Source organism: Lissotriton helveticus, chromosome 3_1 (assembly GCF_964261635.1).
Source record: "Lissotriton helveticus chromosome 3_1, aLisHel1.1, whole genome shotgun sequence".
NCBI classification, from domain to species: domain Eukaryota; kingdom Metazoa; phylum Chordata; class Amphibia; order Caudata; family Salamandridae; genus Lissotriton; species Lissotriton helveticus.
The window spans coordinates 302,361,830-302,380,108 of record NC_136061.1 but is presented as its reverse complement, the minus strand read 5'-3'; the positions used below and the strand labels follow the sequence as shown (position 1 = coordinate 302,380,108).

Here is an 18,279-nt window from a genome sequence, read left to right as displayed (position 1 = left end):
AATCTCAGTTGTGCTCACAGCTGCCAAATTGTTGTGTCTAAAAGCATTACTCGATCATGTCGAACAACATCTACCATGTTATGATAACCGTGACGGTTTCAGCACTCACTGTGCAGACGAGGGGCACAATGTAAGTCTAGAGATGTCGAAAACCAACCTTTTCTCATGTGCAGACCTTCAAGAAGCCTAACTTACAAAAACAGCTATATGCAGTGTTGTGTGCAAAAAGCGGCAAAATGGCGTTTAAACTTATAATAAGCCATGCTAACATACCATGCATGCAAAGCAGGCCTCAGGCCACACTACAAGGCAACAACCTTAAAACTCAGGACAGGGCTTTTGCTGCAATTAGAAAACATTCTCACCAACCTGGGTTTTGGATGAGAAAAGCATACTCTATGAATTTTGATAATTTTACGCGGGATTGTGTTTTCTGGACCTTGATTATTCCCAGTCCTTCTCACTCCTGTGAAGAGGCCACAAGCTACCTGGGCTAGAGGGAATCTTGTGGACACCAGGGAGCCACCCTCAAAATACGTGTTCCCTATCACAGTTGGTGCAAAAATGTTTTTCTTGTTCATACAAAATGCCAATAAAACACTATTTATAAAAATCTTTTTCAGAAGGCTTCTGATTTTAGTGAAAGAATGCCACAGGACAGCACCCCACTTAGAAAAATGTTCCCTCTACACACTATAGTGCGGTTCAACATCTGCCACTTTTTTGAGCAGATCAACTAATTGGCCACACTCCAGTAAAGACACATAAAAGGGTGTGGTTATGTAACTGACATCTACAAATAATTGCAGTTTCACAGCAATTTGAAAGCATCTCTACTGTTACAACTAAATAAATCACCCTTCCCTCATGTCCGTTAAAGCTAAGAGGGTTCCGAATGTTTGTCATTCCAAAAATTGGATCCGGGTTGTAAAACGTTTGGGAAGTAATGTTCTATTAGGTTTGTGAATTAAACTGTGCACTCATCACAGAATACAATAAAGCAGGGCTAGGCAGCGCTCCAAGGCTGGACTGTGGTTGCCCACAGACATAACCCTGTGAGAGGCCTTGACCAGATTTGTGTAAAAACAATGTTGCCTTTATAAAGGAATACAAATCCACATTCATATTGTGTACTCTTTGATAGCTCTCATGTACGCACCTACCACTAAAATATTGTAAAACATAACCTCTCATCCTATTTGACCACATCATGACAAAAAACGTATACTTAGTATATCATGTAAGAAAACAGAAATGTTTGCAACTGTATCCTGTTACCAAACATCAGAATATGTAGTTCAGGACAAGAAAATATTTTTTCTCAATAAGATACAATACCGGCAGCTTGCAGAAAGGATGCTGAAGGTCGTGGCTGTAGACCCCAAAGGTCTTCCATACTGTTCTTGTCTTTTAGATCCAACAAGTGAATTAAAATCAGTGGATCTAGGTCCAGTAAACTACTACTGGCTGCATGACAGTTACTTGTGCCACGCTTAGAAGCTCTACTACCTGCACCAGCATACCCATGGCTGCTTCCTGTAACAGAAACAGATAGCACATTTTATTTTATCATTCAAGTATCCGCAATCAAAGGTTCACTGGAGTTTGATAAAGACAAATATACAAGTTAAAACAAGCACAGCTACCTTTAAAAAAAAAACATACTCTAGAAAGTAATGCAAGTAAATTGAGGGCTTTGTGATTTTTTTTAATGTAATCTTTTTTATGGGCATTTTACACAGAAACAAACAGCTAGCACATATGCACAGCAAATCAGTGCCATTCTTAAACGTCTGTAATAGGCTACTTTACGTAAATTGGAAAGGTTTGTAATATCCAAATCCTCCTGTCTCAGAGGTCCACGGTCGGGGGAGCTAAGCATAAAAGAGTGCAACAAGGGTTCCCCTCGTCCCATTCCAGCTATTTTGCTCGGTGGGTAGAAACTGGTGTGTACAGTTCAATTCTGCAACCGTCTTTGAAAATAATAAAGATATGAAGAAAAATCCTACAACGTTAGGGAATTCCCTACCCAGAGACAATAAAACTCCCTCCAGCTGCCCCACATTTTTGCTAACTCCCAGGTACAGCCTCTGGCAGTGTACACCACTCTTTCAGCTCCCATGCAAACATCCATTCCGGCAATCCATTGGTCTTGAGTGGGCTTCATCCTCGCCCCCCACACCCGTGTTATATCCCTTTTTACTACCAGGCTTAGGGAGCAACACAGTAACTTGCTACGGGGCAGGTCTATATCTCACGGCATCCCTAGGAGTACGAACCGGGGGTGGCAGTACCGCCTCCCCCAGTATGTAACCCAGAATGCAGGTTCAATATTTCTGTATCTCTACACACTCCCATATAATATGATAAAATTATCCCGCATAGCTGTTACAGCAAAAGACAGTTGGACAATGGGATCTGCCCCATTTTCTGCAATTCGTCACACGGTTTATAGACTCTGGGTAGTACCTTCAACTGTATCAGTCGGAAGCACACCCTGAGGGCTACTTTCCAGGGACAAATCAGTGCCGCCTTCCAGTCTATGTATTCCATTTCTCCCATATCTCGTTCCCGTGTGCCCTGGAGACCCATAAGACCATCAGGGGTATTGTTGATGGGCACCCTATATGTACAGGATATCGCCCCTTTCCCCAGCGTGTCGCTCAGCAAGTGAGTCGCCACTGGAGACAAGCCTGGCAGTGAGATCCAATCTATATTGTCTCTGCATGTAAGACATGCATGCCTCAACTGGTTGGATTTATAGTGCTGCCTATGGGTAAGGTCAACTTCCATCTGCAAATAAGTAAAAGACTTGATCGCTCCCTACATTACCACATTCCCCTATTATGAGGATACTGCTCATTTCCCATCAGGTAAGGCTGTGCAATTTGCTGACTTCAGTGTCCCCCGTCGACAGCAGCGTAGTCTTGGAGGGTTTCCCCTTCTACCCAACGAGTATTCCTTCTATCCCAGGTAGTTAGTCCTGCACGGGTCGGCATCAGGAGACGTGCCCGACTCTTCCCACCATGCACATAATGCTTCAAGTTGGATTCCTGCATAAAGTATCTGTCAAGGCGCACCGCTGGATTGCTCTTTGGAGTGCACACCCAGTCATTAATTACTTGAATCTGTGAGGCCCCGTAGTATGCCTGGAAATTTTTGAAGAGCAATTCCTCAATTATACACAGACGAAAAGTGGGCCGGTAACGCTAAGGGCATTGTGATCTTAAGCCTAGAAGGAGCACATAGACAAAGGCTTAAGATCTGCAACCACCTTGTTGCAGAAAGAAATCGTGAAGCCTAATTCTAAATTTTTTTATAATTCTTTTTATTTCAAAAATGCCCAGCACAGTAGAATGCACATTTGGCATGCGAATAACATCGTGCAACAGAATAAAAAGCAGACACCAACCTTGAGTGCAGTGAAGTAGTCACACTACAAAACCCCTTGTGCTGTCCTTGGGCACGATCCAGAGCCTATCCCCCACCCTCTCTATGAACATTAAAATCCCCTATTGGCTGTCCATGCTCACCTGATCTTTTCCCACTTCTTCGGGTAGCCTCTACTTTGGTTAATTGGAGAGTAAGGGCGGAGTTGCTGAGCCCCAGGCCCTCGTTAGGTCGCCACCCCTGCCTCCAGTGCCAACCAAATGTTTTGATACTTTGGCCATATTGTCTCCTCCGAGATCATCCACAAAAGCCATTTCCCGTCCATAGGTACCTCCTAGGCCAACACAGCTGCCATTGTCCAAGTCACCCCACCCCAATACGTTTAGCTGTAGTCCCTCTGGTGCCACACAGCTTGTCATATTTGGTGCCACGATCATATGCAGAGTTAGTCGGTGGATTCTGATGGGGGTTATTTGCTATCGGAGGTTGTGAAGTGTGCAATACTTTCAAATACTTAGGGCAGGTTAGCAGTCTGAATTCAGTGGAGAGGATCATGAGGAAAGAGGTCCAAATCTCTGAGAATTCTGATCAGTATGGGCAATCAACATTGTTAGCTTTTTCATACTCATCAAGTCCGATGGCCAATAACGTCAGTGCCTGAGTTCTGTGACTTTGATTGAACCCCAATGTGTTAAAATTGCTTGATCTGCCGCGCATAATGTGAGCTGCCTGTGTCTGGGGGAATGAAGTGCATAAGTATGCTTTTTGAGAAAACAAGAGTATAGTACACACTGAGAAATGTGGAATGTCCAGCCCTGTAATTGCTTTTAGGTCTTTCAGTACTTCCTGCCAGTATTGTGTTCGTTTGGGACAATGCCAGAGCAAATGAATGAGCATGTATGTTTCCAGCGCTTCTCCAGCAGAAATCTGGTCTTCTGGGAGTATTTGTGTATTCTGGTGAGGGTGCAATCCCAATACAATGCTATCTTGGTCAATGTTTGATGCTGGTGCTGAATGTGCTGTTGTGCGGGCTCAGTGAAATATGTTTCACTTTTCTTTATCAGTTAGGATGCATCCCAGTTCCCTTTAAACATCTTTTTATGGGTGGCAGTTTTAGTCTTTGGAAGGGTTACTTGTAAAAGGAAATATAGTTCTGATAGTATATTTTATCCTTTGTTTTGGCAAATAGCCATCTCTTGCATATTGATAGAGGTCTGCTTGCCGCCTCTTTTAGCTCTTTATTAGACAGCCAATGTCTAATTTCAGTAGACCCTCAGTCCCAGGAGGCCGCAACCTGCTTGAGGTCACACTTGAAATGGACTTCCAGCCATTGCCTGGGTGAACTCTTTTACGAGCCATAGAGTCCCAGTCTAGGTAATAAATCTTGGTAAACAATCTTTACAATAACGGTCTGGCTAGTTGTATCCTCAAGTATGGGATATGCTTGGTGACCCATGACATTGGATAAAGGATGTGGAGGGCCTCCTGCTGTTGGATGGGGACTGCTAGGTTGATTATCTTTAATTTCTTGAGGTTTGATTTAAACCCGGAAATCTCACCAAGGGTTTGCATCCCCACACCCCTAGCATGGAGGGAGAGAGAGAGAGGGCAGGGTCACTCAGAGTGGTGTGCACATCATCGGCATATAGGCTGATCGTACGTGTCTGCCGCCCAAATGGGATTCTCCGATGGAGTTGTGCATCCTGACTCACTGTGCAAGTGGCTCCATATACAAGGTGAGGTGAACAGAAGAGGTGATAGAGGTTCCCCCTGTCATGTCTCTCGTTGGATAGGGAAAGGGGTAGAAATTGTACATATTAGCCTTACCTGACACTTGGGCAAGGAGGATCGATAATGAATCCATCATTGGAACCTGTCCCGGATCCAAATTCCTGAAGGCTTGCTATGAGATATGCCCAGTGGATCCAGTCAAATGCCTTTTTAGCATTGATGGTTAATAGGAGAGCGTACATTTTTGTGTCAAAATGTTTACATTTTTGGTGGGGCGCTAGAGGGCGCACAGCAGAATGGCTGCCCTTTGAGACAGCTCCGCGGGTCAGGACGAAAAGAGATGCAAAGCAGCGGTAAAACGTGACGGAAATTCATTCCGCGGACAAATATGCGTGTCGGAATGCGGTGCCTACTGAATTAAAGCGACGGCGGTGTTCTAAAGTATCGGTGTGCACGTATATTTGCCAAACTCTGCCGGGATGCGTGTCCTACACTAGAGGACTTAAGATGGCGGCGCCCTAACGAGAGTCCTGATTCGGTGGCGCTCCACAGCACCGCGAAAAGCGCAACCAACTCCAACACATCGCTAATGGGCTCCTAACGTGAGGATTGCGCTATTTGAATGCCAGCTCACTCGGTAATACCGCACACACGAACTGACTCTCCCCACTGCTATGCCTGCGCAAACAAAATGGCGGGCGGACTCTGAGATAACGGCTGCTAACGGCAATAAAACTCCTCCAACGTAAAATCCTGCGCAGGAGTTAGGCGTAATCCTCCGATATTCTTTTGCAATGCTGGGTCACTGTTTAACTGTGAAGTGGTGATTTTCGGCGCTACACCCATTACAAGTCCTGTGTATTCCTCGAGCTGCCACAACACAGACACAGAGTCAGCGCAATATATCGGGCCAGTTCTGGAGACACTTGTGCTGTGGATCTATCCAAGAATGCTCATTCATTAGTATTAACATGCGGTTAATTTAGCGGGACACCAATGTCAATATCAGCGTGGCCTCGAGTTGCACAACACCTGCGGCGCCCTCACGCTTACTAGAGGTATTGCCAGGCGAGTGGTGACCCACTGCACACGGACACTGCACTGCATCCTCTCCGCCACAGGACACACGTATAATTACGCTGATGCAGTGGTACTACTGGGTTGAAACCTACTCCTTTCGGTCAGAGTGCATCATCTCTGTGTTACTATCCTAGCGATATCAGTGCAGCTGGGATCCTACAGCACGAGGCCCTGTCTTCTATCACGGGTTGCTCGCACATGCTCATCGCATAGGTGAAGTAATTAATCGCGAAGATGGGCAAACCCGAGAAGTCAAACAAAGCTGCAGTTTGAAGCCAAAAAACAGAATAAGGGCGTACCGTCGCACTCAGACACTGAACTTGACACTGACGCAACGACGTCCAATGATATGGCACAAGTTCTGCAAGCTATAAAGAAAAGTCTTCAAGATATCAACAGGAAGTTTGACACTTTAGCGCAGCGAGTTGACAACATGGCCACCAAATTGGATAAACACGGGGAGCGCCTGGTGGAAGCTGAAACAAGAATCTCAGCGGTGGAAGACGAATCTCACGGCACCACCAAAAAATTTTCGGAACTGGAAAAGATTCTGGAAGGCATTAGGAACAAGACGGAGGATTTAGAAGCAAGATCGCGCTGGAATAATGTCCGCATCACGGGTGTACCAGAATTCACTAACACCGGCAGGATGAAAACCTATGTGGAGGACATGCTGAAGAACGTGTTTGGCGCGGAATCTTTCTCATCCGTCTTGATTGCAGAACGCGCTCACAGGACGTTGGCTCCTCGGCCCAAACCAGGCATACCCCCACGCCCAATAGTTGCTCGCATTTTAAACTACAAGGATCGCGATACCATTCTACGATTAGCTCGTGAGAAGCGCGATATCAACTATCAAGGTAACGCATTGGAGTTCTTCCTAGACTTCACGCTAACAGTCCAACTAGCGCGTAAGGAGTTCAACCCAGTAAAGAAAAAGATGCGTGAACTGGGCATTGAATATGCCATGCTCTACCCGGCGCGACTCAAGGTAACACTGGAAGGCCGATCCACTATTCTCCAGACACCACAAGCCGCCCAAGACTTTATTCGTAAGTTCCAACGTAGACGCAAAGAAAGGGCACGGGAAGAGCAGGACCAAGACTCGGACTGAGTGACCAGGGCCTGGTAAGATGAACTGATTCCATAAGCCTTACACACGGTAAGCCAATGTCCTCCACGCCTACTTCAGGTGCTGTGATGGTGCCCACCTCATTCTTGGCAGTGGCTAATGGTGCTGCCACCTTATCAGTCCTCTTCAATGCTATGGGGTTGTTGCTACCGCATATTTCTGCTCCTATGTGTGACTGTTCATGCCAACGACTCCGAATTCCCATATGAATGGGCCAATGCAAGACACTACGTACTATAATGCGCAAGGGGCTGTTCTACTTTTGTATTCCCTGACATTTCCACAGCCCAACTTACGTTACTCCAGGATATATTGCAGCGCATCACTTGTGCTTAGCGCCTATCATTGTGGAGTCCACAGTTACTTTTCATTACTTAAGATATGGGACGCTCCTCATGGCACAATACACTATGCAACGTATAGAGTGGGTGAACACATTTGAACTGGATAAACTGTATAATATACTGTATGTGCTGCACTGTTCGTTATTGTGTATGGTGTACGATAACGACCACAATATGTCCACATGCCTTCCTCTGGTATGTCCACAAATGTCTTGTTTGCCTGGAAGAGTAGGAGACAAGTCTGATTACTCCAAGACTCATGCGCAATTGTTTACTGCTTTAGGATGAGCGGGCGGTGTAGGGGTTGGGCACTAAAGAGACTGAAGGGCATCAGTAGGCATGATTATATACGCTATTATCGACATACTGTCAAGATTCTCTTATGGTAACTGCTTGTAACTGGTTCAAGTTCATGTTAAAGTCCTGACCACATCCACTATTACTGTGGATGGAGTCGTGTGACCTCAGCGGACCCTCATACAGCAAATATGCCAAGGACATGACCCCAACCCAAAATTTAGCTCCATTATTACGCGAATATACTAAATTTGGAGGACACTCAGGCCTCCGAATAAATTGGTCAAAATCTATGGTTATACCTCTCACTGATTCCATGCTACCTTACGAATTGGACTTTCCTCTAGAATGGCAGTCAGAACCAGTGAAGTATTTAGGCATCTGGTATCATCGCGACCCAGAACTAGTCATCCGTACCAATTACGGTAGGGTGATGAGCACACTGGAATACAAAATGACCCGATGGATCCAACTCCCCCTCTCCTTAGCCGACAGGATGGCCATAGTTAAAATGGTAATTTTACCTAAAGTCCTCTATCTTTTCAACAAATCCCGATTCAACCTCCAAATGAAGTCTTCAAACGTCTCACATCCTTGGTTACCCGTTTAATTTGGGCAGGTAAAATAGCACGTATAGAGTTGCGAGCCCTAACCCTGCCCTATTCTAGGGGTGGTTTCAAAGTACCGGATCTGCTACTCTACTATTTATGTGAACAGGTGCAATATGCGCACTACTGGTTCCACCCCATCCCATACCTAACACATGTTGCTATTGAGGAGGGTGATGCTCATCCCGTTCCGCTAAAGGCAATACTAACACATCACAGACGACCACTACATGACAGGGATATTAGCAATGTAGACACAACAGCCGCTGGATGGCATAAAATGGGTTGCCTAGCAAAGAAACTGCCATTATACGCTCCATCCCTTCCGTTATCCTATCACCCTGAACTGTCGGTTACACAAGAGGAGGTGGGCATGAAATTGTTGCAGCAGGTAGGATTAGACACACTAGGTGACTTGTATCAAAATGAAACGTTTATAATGCCAACTGACTAGACGTATATACACAATCAAACCTTATTATTCCGCTTCACATATTATAGGCTTCAAGGTGCGGTTAAGAAACACTACACTACCTTCCCTGCGGAACCACCACCATTCCAGACCTTGCAGAGGCTGATGATTACTACGGCTAACAACACACATTTAATTTCCGGGTTATATAACTCACTGCAGGAAGAGATTGCAGGTTTGACCTCCAAGGCACTGCACAGATGGAACGAGGTGCTGGAGGTTCCTCTCACTGAGGCGGAGTGGTCATCCGCCTGTTGTATTACAGGCATGCTCACGCCCAATGGTAATTTGCGAATTTTACACTTTAAGTATCATCATCAAACCTACCATACACCGGCCCGGCTTTTTAGATATGGATTACGTACAAATGCGCAGTGTAAACGTTGTGGAACAGATGAAGCCGATTTCATTCACCTTGCGTGGCTTTGTCCCGCTGTTCGCACCTTTTGGGAACAAGTCACTCGCACATTGGGTAAAATGGTAGAAGTAGATATTGAATGTTCCAGCCGTACTTGTCTGTGAGGATTGATTCAGAATGTTAGAGCTCTTAAACGGAAATTTTGTGTGATAGCTTTACTTCTCACCAAACGCAGAGTCTCATTATGTTGGAACAGCAAAGATAAACCCACGGTTAAACTAGGACTACGAGATATGGCCTACAGTCAGAATATGCTGCAAACTTATGAGGAAGAGATGCCCGCCAGGTCAAGACCGAGAGACTATTGGAAGTTTTTTACCGCCTATGTTCGAGAAACACAGATTGATTAATCCTGTTTTGTGCACTTTCACCCAATTCCTCAATGTTTTCTTTTGTCAATTACTAGAATCTGTATCTAAAGGCATCATATGTATATTGTAATTGGATGACGGATGCTGTAGTACAACGGTCTATGTACTTTTTTCGTACCTTTGGTCTATGTTGTATGTTACTAAAAAATCAATAAACAAAAGTTAAAAAAAAAAAAATTTGAAATTTTTCAAGGGTAAAAACGCTTTGTAATACTATTGGTTAGGCCAATTGCAGCAGCATGCTATAGACAGTTCCAGTATTTCAAAATCAGATCGGCGTGAATATACATAGCATTTAGAAATCATCACAAGTCGACATTTACAATCGTATTCTGTAAAGTACCCTGATAAAAAAATAAAAAAAATGAAAATTTAACATCACAAAGAAAATATCCAAGTGGATAAAAACATTCCAACATATCTTGAATGACCGGAGGTTACAATTGCAGATACAAAATTGCCTTGTTCCTGTAAGAGGGAGGGGCAGGATAGCACAAGAGAACCCATAGGGAGGGATACAACCAAGAAGTACATTGTTTATTGTAGGGTGCAGATAGGAGAGTAGGGTCAGGTTAAGTCTGGAAAAGGTGAAGGGGCCGTGATGGGGGATGGCAGGAGAATAGGATGAGCCAGTCTGAGAGGAATTCTATTAAGGGGCTCCATATATAGTCAACATTTGTCAGTGCATCTGCTAATATATCTGTGATGCGTTCCAGAGCTAGGGACTGCCATAGCCCACAGTGCCATTGGGAGAGAGTAGTGGCCTATGGCTTATTGCAGGTTGCGTCCAGACCCATGTTGGGCGCCCCCAGACAAAGCAACAAGTTAGAGCCATCACCCATTGTTTGACGCTTAAAAGCAGGGTCCTATAGGCCCTACAGGACATATTCTGGGCTATCAGAGATCAGGTAACTGAAGATCTCCCTAATTTGTTATAGAATTTCCTTCCAAAAAGGTTGGACGGAAGAGGAGTCCCATCAAATATGGCGAAAATTTCCCAACATCCAACAAGCTCTCCAGTATCTATCTGTGGTGTTTGGGAATACTGTATGTAACTTCTCTGGGTTGAGATACCAGTCATACAGAATCTTGTAGTGAGCCTCACTCAAGCACCTAAGGGCAATTATACCAAACGATATCGAAGTAAAGTGTCCCCCACTGTTTTCCCTGTATGGCGATGTCTAATGTGAATTCCCAAAAAGATACGAGTATTCCTTTTTAGGTCTCGTCTACGCAGCGCGCATACACTGCTTAGGAGAGACCTTTAGTAGTTTGTTCACTTTTTCGCCCCAAAACGTGCACGCGTTGCATTGCTTTCAATGGCAACGCGTGCACGTTTGGCGATTTCCTTGCAAGAGCAAGCTTTCAAAACCATCTGTTTGTAATTAACCGATGGTTCCTACTCGCTCTTGCAAGGGAAACAGGCGCAGGCCCCCTCCCAGCGCGAGGCGCGCGCTTGTATTCCGTGAAATTATTGTGAAAGACAAAAGGTGTTTATCAACTGTGCCTGGGAGTGCTGCAATCTGAGCCTTGCCACATGCAATTTCAAAGATAGAAAAAATGTGTTAGGCTGAAATTCAACACTTCTGTTCAACCCCTCCATTTGTGTACATTTTGGATGTCTGTGCTGCCGTCTTACGGCTAGAGCAGCCAATTTATATGGGAACATCAGAACATGTGTTTTTGAGAGATTTCCGGTGCGGAGATTTCTTTTTAGTGAAAAGGCGATAATATTTTTTTTGCAAATTGGTTAAAAGACAATATGTCATGCTGCACTGTAAATGTCACATAGATGGAGCTATTACTTGTACGTAACTGTATAGGGACCGGTGAAGACGGGTAACAACATGGGGGGCCCTGAAATTGCTACAATAGCTTGAGTTGTCCAAACCTCCCTTCTATTCCAGAAGGCACCCTTCCCATCAAGTACCTTTTTAATGCAGCGTTCTCTGCGTGCTTGTAATCATATTGTTGGCCGTATTGGTTAGAGGTGCGTGCATCATTAAGTCGTACATCCCCAGTCTCCTGGTGCTAAAGTTCTCTATATTTAACACATACACACCTTCCGTTTTCAGAATCCATGGCTGGTGCTTCCTGTGTCATACAATCATTTTGTGATATAAATGTGAGTCAGTCGGGAGCAGACATGTGAATTTCTCTCTCCACCTGATCTGTTTAATGAAGGAGTTTGGTGGACCATTTCACCATATACTTTGCAAGTATATGGCTACCTCCCCATGAGCCACGCATGGGTGACTATAATTACTGGTGCTCGATGAGCATGCTACTCTGTGATTTCAACTCTTGACCATGTTAATGGAGGTCCTGGTAAACCTGTTTCAAGGTTTGGGAACCTCTGCTCACACCATGTACTTCTGGGTTTCGAAGTGCAGGCTTAATACTCAGAACCATATGTTAGCAATCCAAAGTTTAAGTGCGCTTCACAGAGGCTCATGAACATTTTGGGGTCGGTTGAGGAAGGGGTAATTTCTAAATGTTTACTTGTCAGGTATTGCCTCGTCAGTTTTTGCTGTATCTCATCCACCAGAAAATGACACGTTTTCGGATAGCTGATGACGCTCAGGAACGAACTTTTTGCATGGTTACCTCATTGCTTTTTGTAGGGGGCTTGCACTCATTAGTGGCATTTTAACAGTGCCATGTAACGTGTATTTTGCATCCACTGCCCCATCCTTTACAGTGATTGCTCTCAGTCAACAACATCTTGGACCCTTCCCAATCCGGTTTCCGCAGCAACCACAGCACCGAGACCGCCCTCATCGCCGCCACTGACGACATCAGGATCCTGATGGACAAAGGAGAAACAGCCGCCCTCATCCTCCTGGACCTATCAGCTGCCTTTGACACAGTCTGCCACCGCACCCTATCAGCACGCCTCCATGACGCCGGAATCCAAAAGAAGGCCCTAGCCTGGACCACTTCCTTCCTCTCCGGCAGAACCCAGAGCGTCCGCCTACCACCCTTCCGCTCGAAAACCAAAGAGATCATCTGCGGCGTCCCACAGGGTTCCTCCCTCAGCCCGACGCTGTTCAATATCTACATGGCACCGCTCGCCCACGTAGCACGACAACATAACCTCAACATCATCTCCTACGCCGACGACACCCAGCTGATCATATACCTCTCCGAAGACCCCCACACCGCCAAAGCCAACCTCCACAGAGGAATATAGGCCGTAGCCGACTGGATGAAAGACAGCAGACTGAAGCTGAATTCAGACAAGACGGAGGTCCTCATTCTCGGACCCACCCCATCAGCCTGGGATGACTCTTGGTGGCCCACATCGCTAAGCACAGCCCCGGAACCCACAGACCACGCACGCAACCTGGGGATCATCCTCTACTCCACCCTCTCTATGACCAGGCAAGTCAACGCCGTCTCTGCATCCTGCTTCAACACCCTCCAAATGCTCCGCAGGATATTCAAGTGGATCACTCCCGACACGAAAAAAACGTCACCCAGGCCCTCATCACCAGCAGACTAGACTACGGGAACGCCCTCGACTTAGGAACAACAACCAAGCTCTTGAGACGACTACAACGAATCCAGAACGCCACGGCACGTCTGATCCTCGACGTCCCCCGGCGCAGCCACAGCACACCCCACCTGAGAGGCCTGCACTGGCTCCCCGTCAACAAGAGGATCACCTCTAAACTCCTCATCCACGCACACAAAGCACTACACAACACCGGACCTACATACCTCAACAACCGACTCCGCTTCCACATCCCCACCCGAAGCTTCCGCTCAGCCAACCTCGCCCTCGCCACAGTCCCTCGTATCCGGAAAACCACTGCCGGCGGCAGATCCTTCTCCTATCTCGCCGCCGAGACCTGGAACGCTCTCCCTACCAGCCTACGACAGACTCAGGACCTGCTGGCCTTCAGAAGACTTCTCAAGACCTGGCTCCTCGATCATTAGCGCCCCCCCCCCCCCCAGTGCCTTGAGACCCTCACAGGTATGTAGCACGCTTTAGAAATGCAGTGATTGATTGATTGATTGAGTCACGCAGTGTAGTTAATAGTCACTGCAAATAAATTGTGCACAAGTTGCTTTACACAAGGTGTTATTTTTAGCTTTTGCCTACACAGAGCTTGCAAAATCTCTAGCAGCCGCAACAAAACATAGGCATTGGCAATAGGTCTCGCCTTTGGGACCTTATAAGTGTTTAGCCATGCAATAGTGATGTTGTTGCACCAAGAAAATTAGGCTGCATAACTAAATACTTATAAGGTCCCAAAAGCGAGACCTATTGGCTATGCCAATGCTTGTTGATATATTGACGGGTTTCTATTAGGTGGAGAATTCTGGTGGTGTTATCAGAGAACCGCCTTATGGAAAGCAATTTCGAACACACCAATATCAGAAAACATTGTCACATTGCATATTTTTCAAAACTTTGCAGCTCCTTACAATGTAGGTTAATCTCAAGGTTTACAATTAACTGAAAAAAGACACATCTGAATAAAAAAAAAAGAATTCTCATGTGCCAAACAATGAAGCAGAATGGTTAACTCAAATGACAATTTTGTAACTCAAGGTTACAGGTAAATCACAGCAGTGGCTATTATATATGCAAGTGCAATACTTTATAACCACTACTCTATTGTGCAACATCAGGAAAATACGTGCTTTAGAGTCGAGTAGCAAGGTTATAAACACTTAAAGCTTACCATTGGCGCTAAAATAACCCTAGGTACAGCTATAAGTCTTTGACTCTGGCCTCTTAAATAAAAACTAAGTTAGAAAATTCTACATTTGTTTTGGTATTAGTCCTTCGTAAAATGTGATGTGCACAAGTCAGTAGTTTCAGGTTACCAGGACAGAGCTCGAGGAAAACTGCAGGGTCCTATATATAAGCATATAAAAAAAAGAGCTGCAGCAGATGCATTCAGAATCTCTGTTTCTCTCCTACAGATGGGAATTTCCAAATACCTCCATCAGTGAAATGTATATTTACAAGAAAAGCTTCTTGTGCACTCATCCCTGAAGGGTAAGCATGTGAAGCTCTTCTGCCCAAAAAGCATAGTTTGAAAGGAGTTCTTGGGTAGATATACAATAACAAGCATTTGCAATGCAATAGGTCTCGCATTAGGAAAGTTTGAGCTATTGGTATTGTAAATGACAATTTTTTTATTTATGTGTTGGTTTTGAAATTTGCGCAATTAATAGCTTTGTCATTTACAATGCCAATAGTTTTAACTTTTGCAAATGTGACACCTATAGCATTTGTACTGCAATATATGTTGTATTTACGTGACTTAGATGTATTGATATTACTAATAACAATGGCTTTTAATTTTTTTAATAATTAATACTTAAATGAAAGTTATTGTAATTTATAATGGCAATAGCTTAAACTTTTGTAAATAACTTTTGTGAAGATTATGTTCAATGTATTTTATTGTGAGAAAAATTCAAGAACAGAAGTGAAATATTAACATCTTTTTGTGACATTTGTAATAAAGCTTGAAACATTGAGAGAACATTTGAACCAGTTGTTGTTAAATGGTTGCACAGATTGATGCTGTGGTGGTGTTGAGTGATGCTCTGGTGATGCGATAGATAGAGGGCGCGATAGATAGAGGGCGCGATAGATAGAGGAAGAGAGATAGATAGAGGGAGGGCGACAGATAGATATACAGACAGAGAGACACGACAGATAAGACAGATAAGATAGACAGATAGAGAAAGGGCGATAGATAGATTGAGTGAGGGCCATAGATAGAGAAGATAGATAGATGGTTGTGTGTGGGCGTTGTGTGTGTGGGCGTTGTGTGTGGGGGGTTGTGTGTGTGGGGGGGGAGTGTGTGTGGGGGGAGTGTGTGTGGGGGGGGTGTGGGGTTGTGTGTGTGGGGGGGTTGTGTGTATGTGGGGGGGGTTGTGTGTATGTGGGGGGATTGTGTGTATGTGGGGGGGTTGTGTGTAAGTGGGGGGGTTGTGTGTAAGTGGGGGGGTTGTGTGTATGTGGGGGGATGTGTGTGTGGGGGGGTTGTGTGTGTGGGGGGGTTGTGTGTGGGGGGTTGTGTGTGTGGGGGGATTGTGTGTGTGTGTGTGGGGGGGGGGTTGTGTGCTAGATGAAAAAACAAACTTGCACTACCAGAGAGCAAAGGGTGTTACAAGACAACCAGATATCAGATGACAATACCAAACGTCTACAGACATTGGGCAGAACACAGGTTTTGTTGTTTCAATGTGGTAGAACAACTGCTATGATTATTACCTAAGGTATAGGTCCTTAAAGTGTCGACCTGGGAAGCATAAAAGACTGAAGTGGCCCTAACGAGATTCGAACTTGTGACCTATAGTTCACAAGCAGGTGTCAGCCCTCACTGATTAAACTACTGATCCACCGTGCTAAAAAAAACAACAAACAAGACCGAATGCTTTCAATGGTAAAAAATACAACTAAAAAATAGCGAGGAAATGGGAGAGGTGAAGAGACAGAAGAAGACATAAAAATCATAACAACATAAGAAATATCGGGAAAGGAGTAAAGAAACTTAAGGGAGAGCGGCCTAAGAAAAGGACGGAAAGACGAGAACAGACATTTATTGTTTTTCAGTTTTATATTGCGTATTGGTGGACTTTACAGGGGCACTAGTTACATTAAACACAGGGATATTGAGTCATTTGCCCAGAATCAAAGGATGCTGCGCCAATGCCGGGACTTGGAGCTGGTTTCCCAGTTGCAAAGTCGGCAGCTTTGTCTGTAACTCACACCCTCTACTCACGGGATAACAAATGCCGAGGTAAGTCAAGGGTGGTGGATGCATGCACAGAGCAGGCGAAAGGGGCTACGGTGGCGATAGAGAACATATGGGCAGGAAGGAGATGCAGAGGGGGTAAAACGAGGGAGAGGAAAGAGTTGCTATGGGTAAGTGAGAGAGAAGAGGAGGTGATGCATAGAGAGCAAAAGGGAGATTTTAAATGAAGGGCGAGGTTCAGAGAAGAAAAAAAGGAGGAAGAGAAAAATCTGGAGATTAGTAAAGAGTACAGAGAGGAGAGAGTAGTAGACCTTAAAAGAAGAGAGGTGTGGAAGGAAAGAGGATACAGAAGGTGGGGAGAGATGCAACTTAGAGAGAGAGTGAGAAACAACGAAAAAAAATAGGAGTCAAGAAAATGGACAACAGAACGAAGAGAAGAAAAGAGAGGAGATGTGTAGGCACGATGGAGTGAGATGAGGAAAGAGGATGTCGGGAAGAAAAGAGAAAGTTTGATGAAGCTGGAGACTGCGGAGCTGGGGAAGCCTCCCAACTACGCCCTGCATTACCTGGCTATGTGGACAGAGGTGACAGCGCCCCAATCCCACATCTCTATGCTGAGGAAGCCTCACCTGAGACTGCCGCTCCTGCCTCCGTGAGGGCCTCTCTTTCCCCGCTCAGGTGCTGCGCCGGGTCTCTTCAGCACCCCTCTCACACACCCCAAAGCCACGCAGCGGTGTTCAAAGAAATCCCAAATAAGTAAAGCGACTCCTGGTAGTGTCAGGGTCGAGTCTCTCCGGAAGGTGGGGCGCGACACCGGCGCATGGCACCCGGAAAGGAGTTTACTCTGCACAGCAGGACGACCGCCTCCTCAGCACTGCGGATGCCACAACCCGGGCACAGCGAGCCACAGAGATGCCAAGTGAAAGCCCAGGGGAGGGAGGTGCACGGGGGTGGGGCCTACATGTAGGGCGAGTGGGCAAACCACCCGTCCCCGCCCAAGAAAAGCGAGAGCAGCGGCAGAAAGTGAGATAACAAGCTGCGGTGGGGGCAGGAGCGCGCCACCAGGTATGAGACTCCTGGCCCGTTATTGTGGAGTGTGCAGTACCGGCAAAAGCGTTAGGTGATCTCACGGCCCGCGACAGTGAGCTGTGACACCTTGCTCGGTGTGTGGCCAGGGAGCGGGCAGTGGCGTGGGGCGAGATTGAGAGACATGAAGTGAGGCTGCGGTCGGGGAGCCGGATTAAAGCACAGGACCGGCAGCAGCGGAGGGCAAGCTCGCTGTCTACTGAAGTGGTGAGTAGCCAGCGGAATCAACCCATAAACCCACCCAGCACCTACCGGATTACCCGCTGATTTATTTATTTATTTATTTCAAAGGTTTTATATAGCGCTACTGGACCCGAGAGTATCAGAGCGCTTAACAAGGCAGGTGAAAAACAAACAATGAAATAGACTAAAATTTAAGCGAGAACGAGTTACAAAATGATAGTGTAGCCAGCATGTCTAAAGGGGCAGAGAGAATAGAAATAGAGATTAAGATGGAAATGGATAATGAAAGTTAGGAGAGAGAGGGGCGTGAAGAGAGGGGGGGTAAAAGTACGAGGGTATAGAGAGGGGGAGTTAGGAGGAGTGCATAGTAGAGGAGAGGGGAGTGAGCAGGTAAGGAGTCATTAAAATTAGATATCCTAATACTTGGAACATGTACAGT

At 45.6% G+C, this 18,279-nt stretch overlaps 1 protein-coding gene across 2 annotated transcripts in view; it reads right to left on the bottom strand.

Moving 5' to 3' along the window:
* The window catches only part of TRIM37 (tripartite motif containing 37), a 1,276,082-nt gene that overhangs the window by 394,789 nt on the left and 863,014 nt on the right, over positions 1–18,279 (bottom strand). For both annotated transcript variants that reach the window (XM_078679853.1, XM_078679852.1), the window contains exon 18: positions 1,339–1,536. In XM_078679853.1, the coding sequence (XP_078535979.1) occupies positions 1,339–1,536 (198 nt within the window). The remainder of the gene's footprint in view (positions 1–1,338; positions 1,537–18,279) is intronic.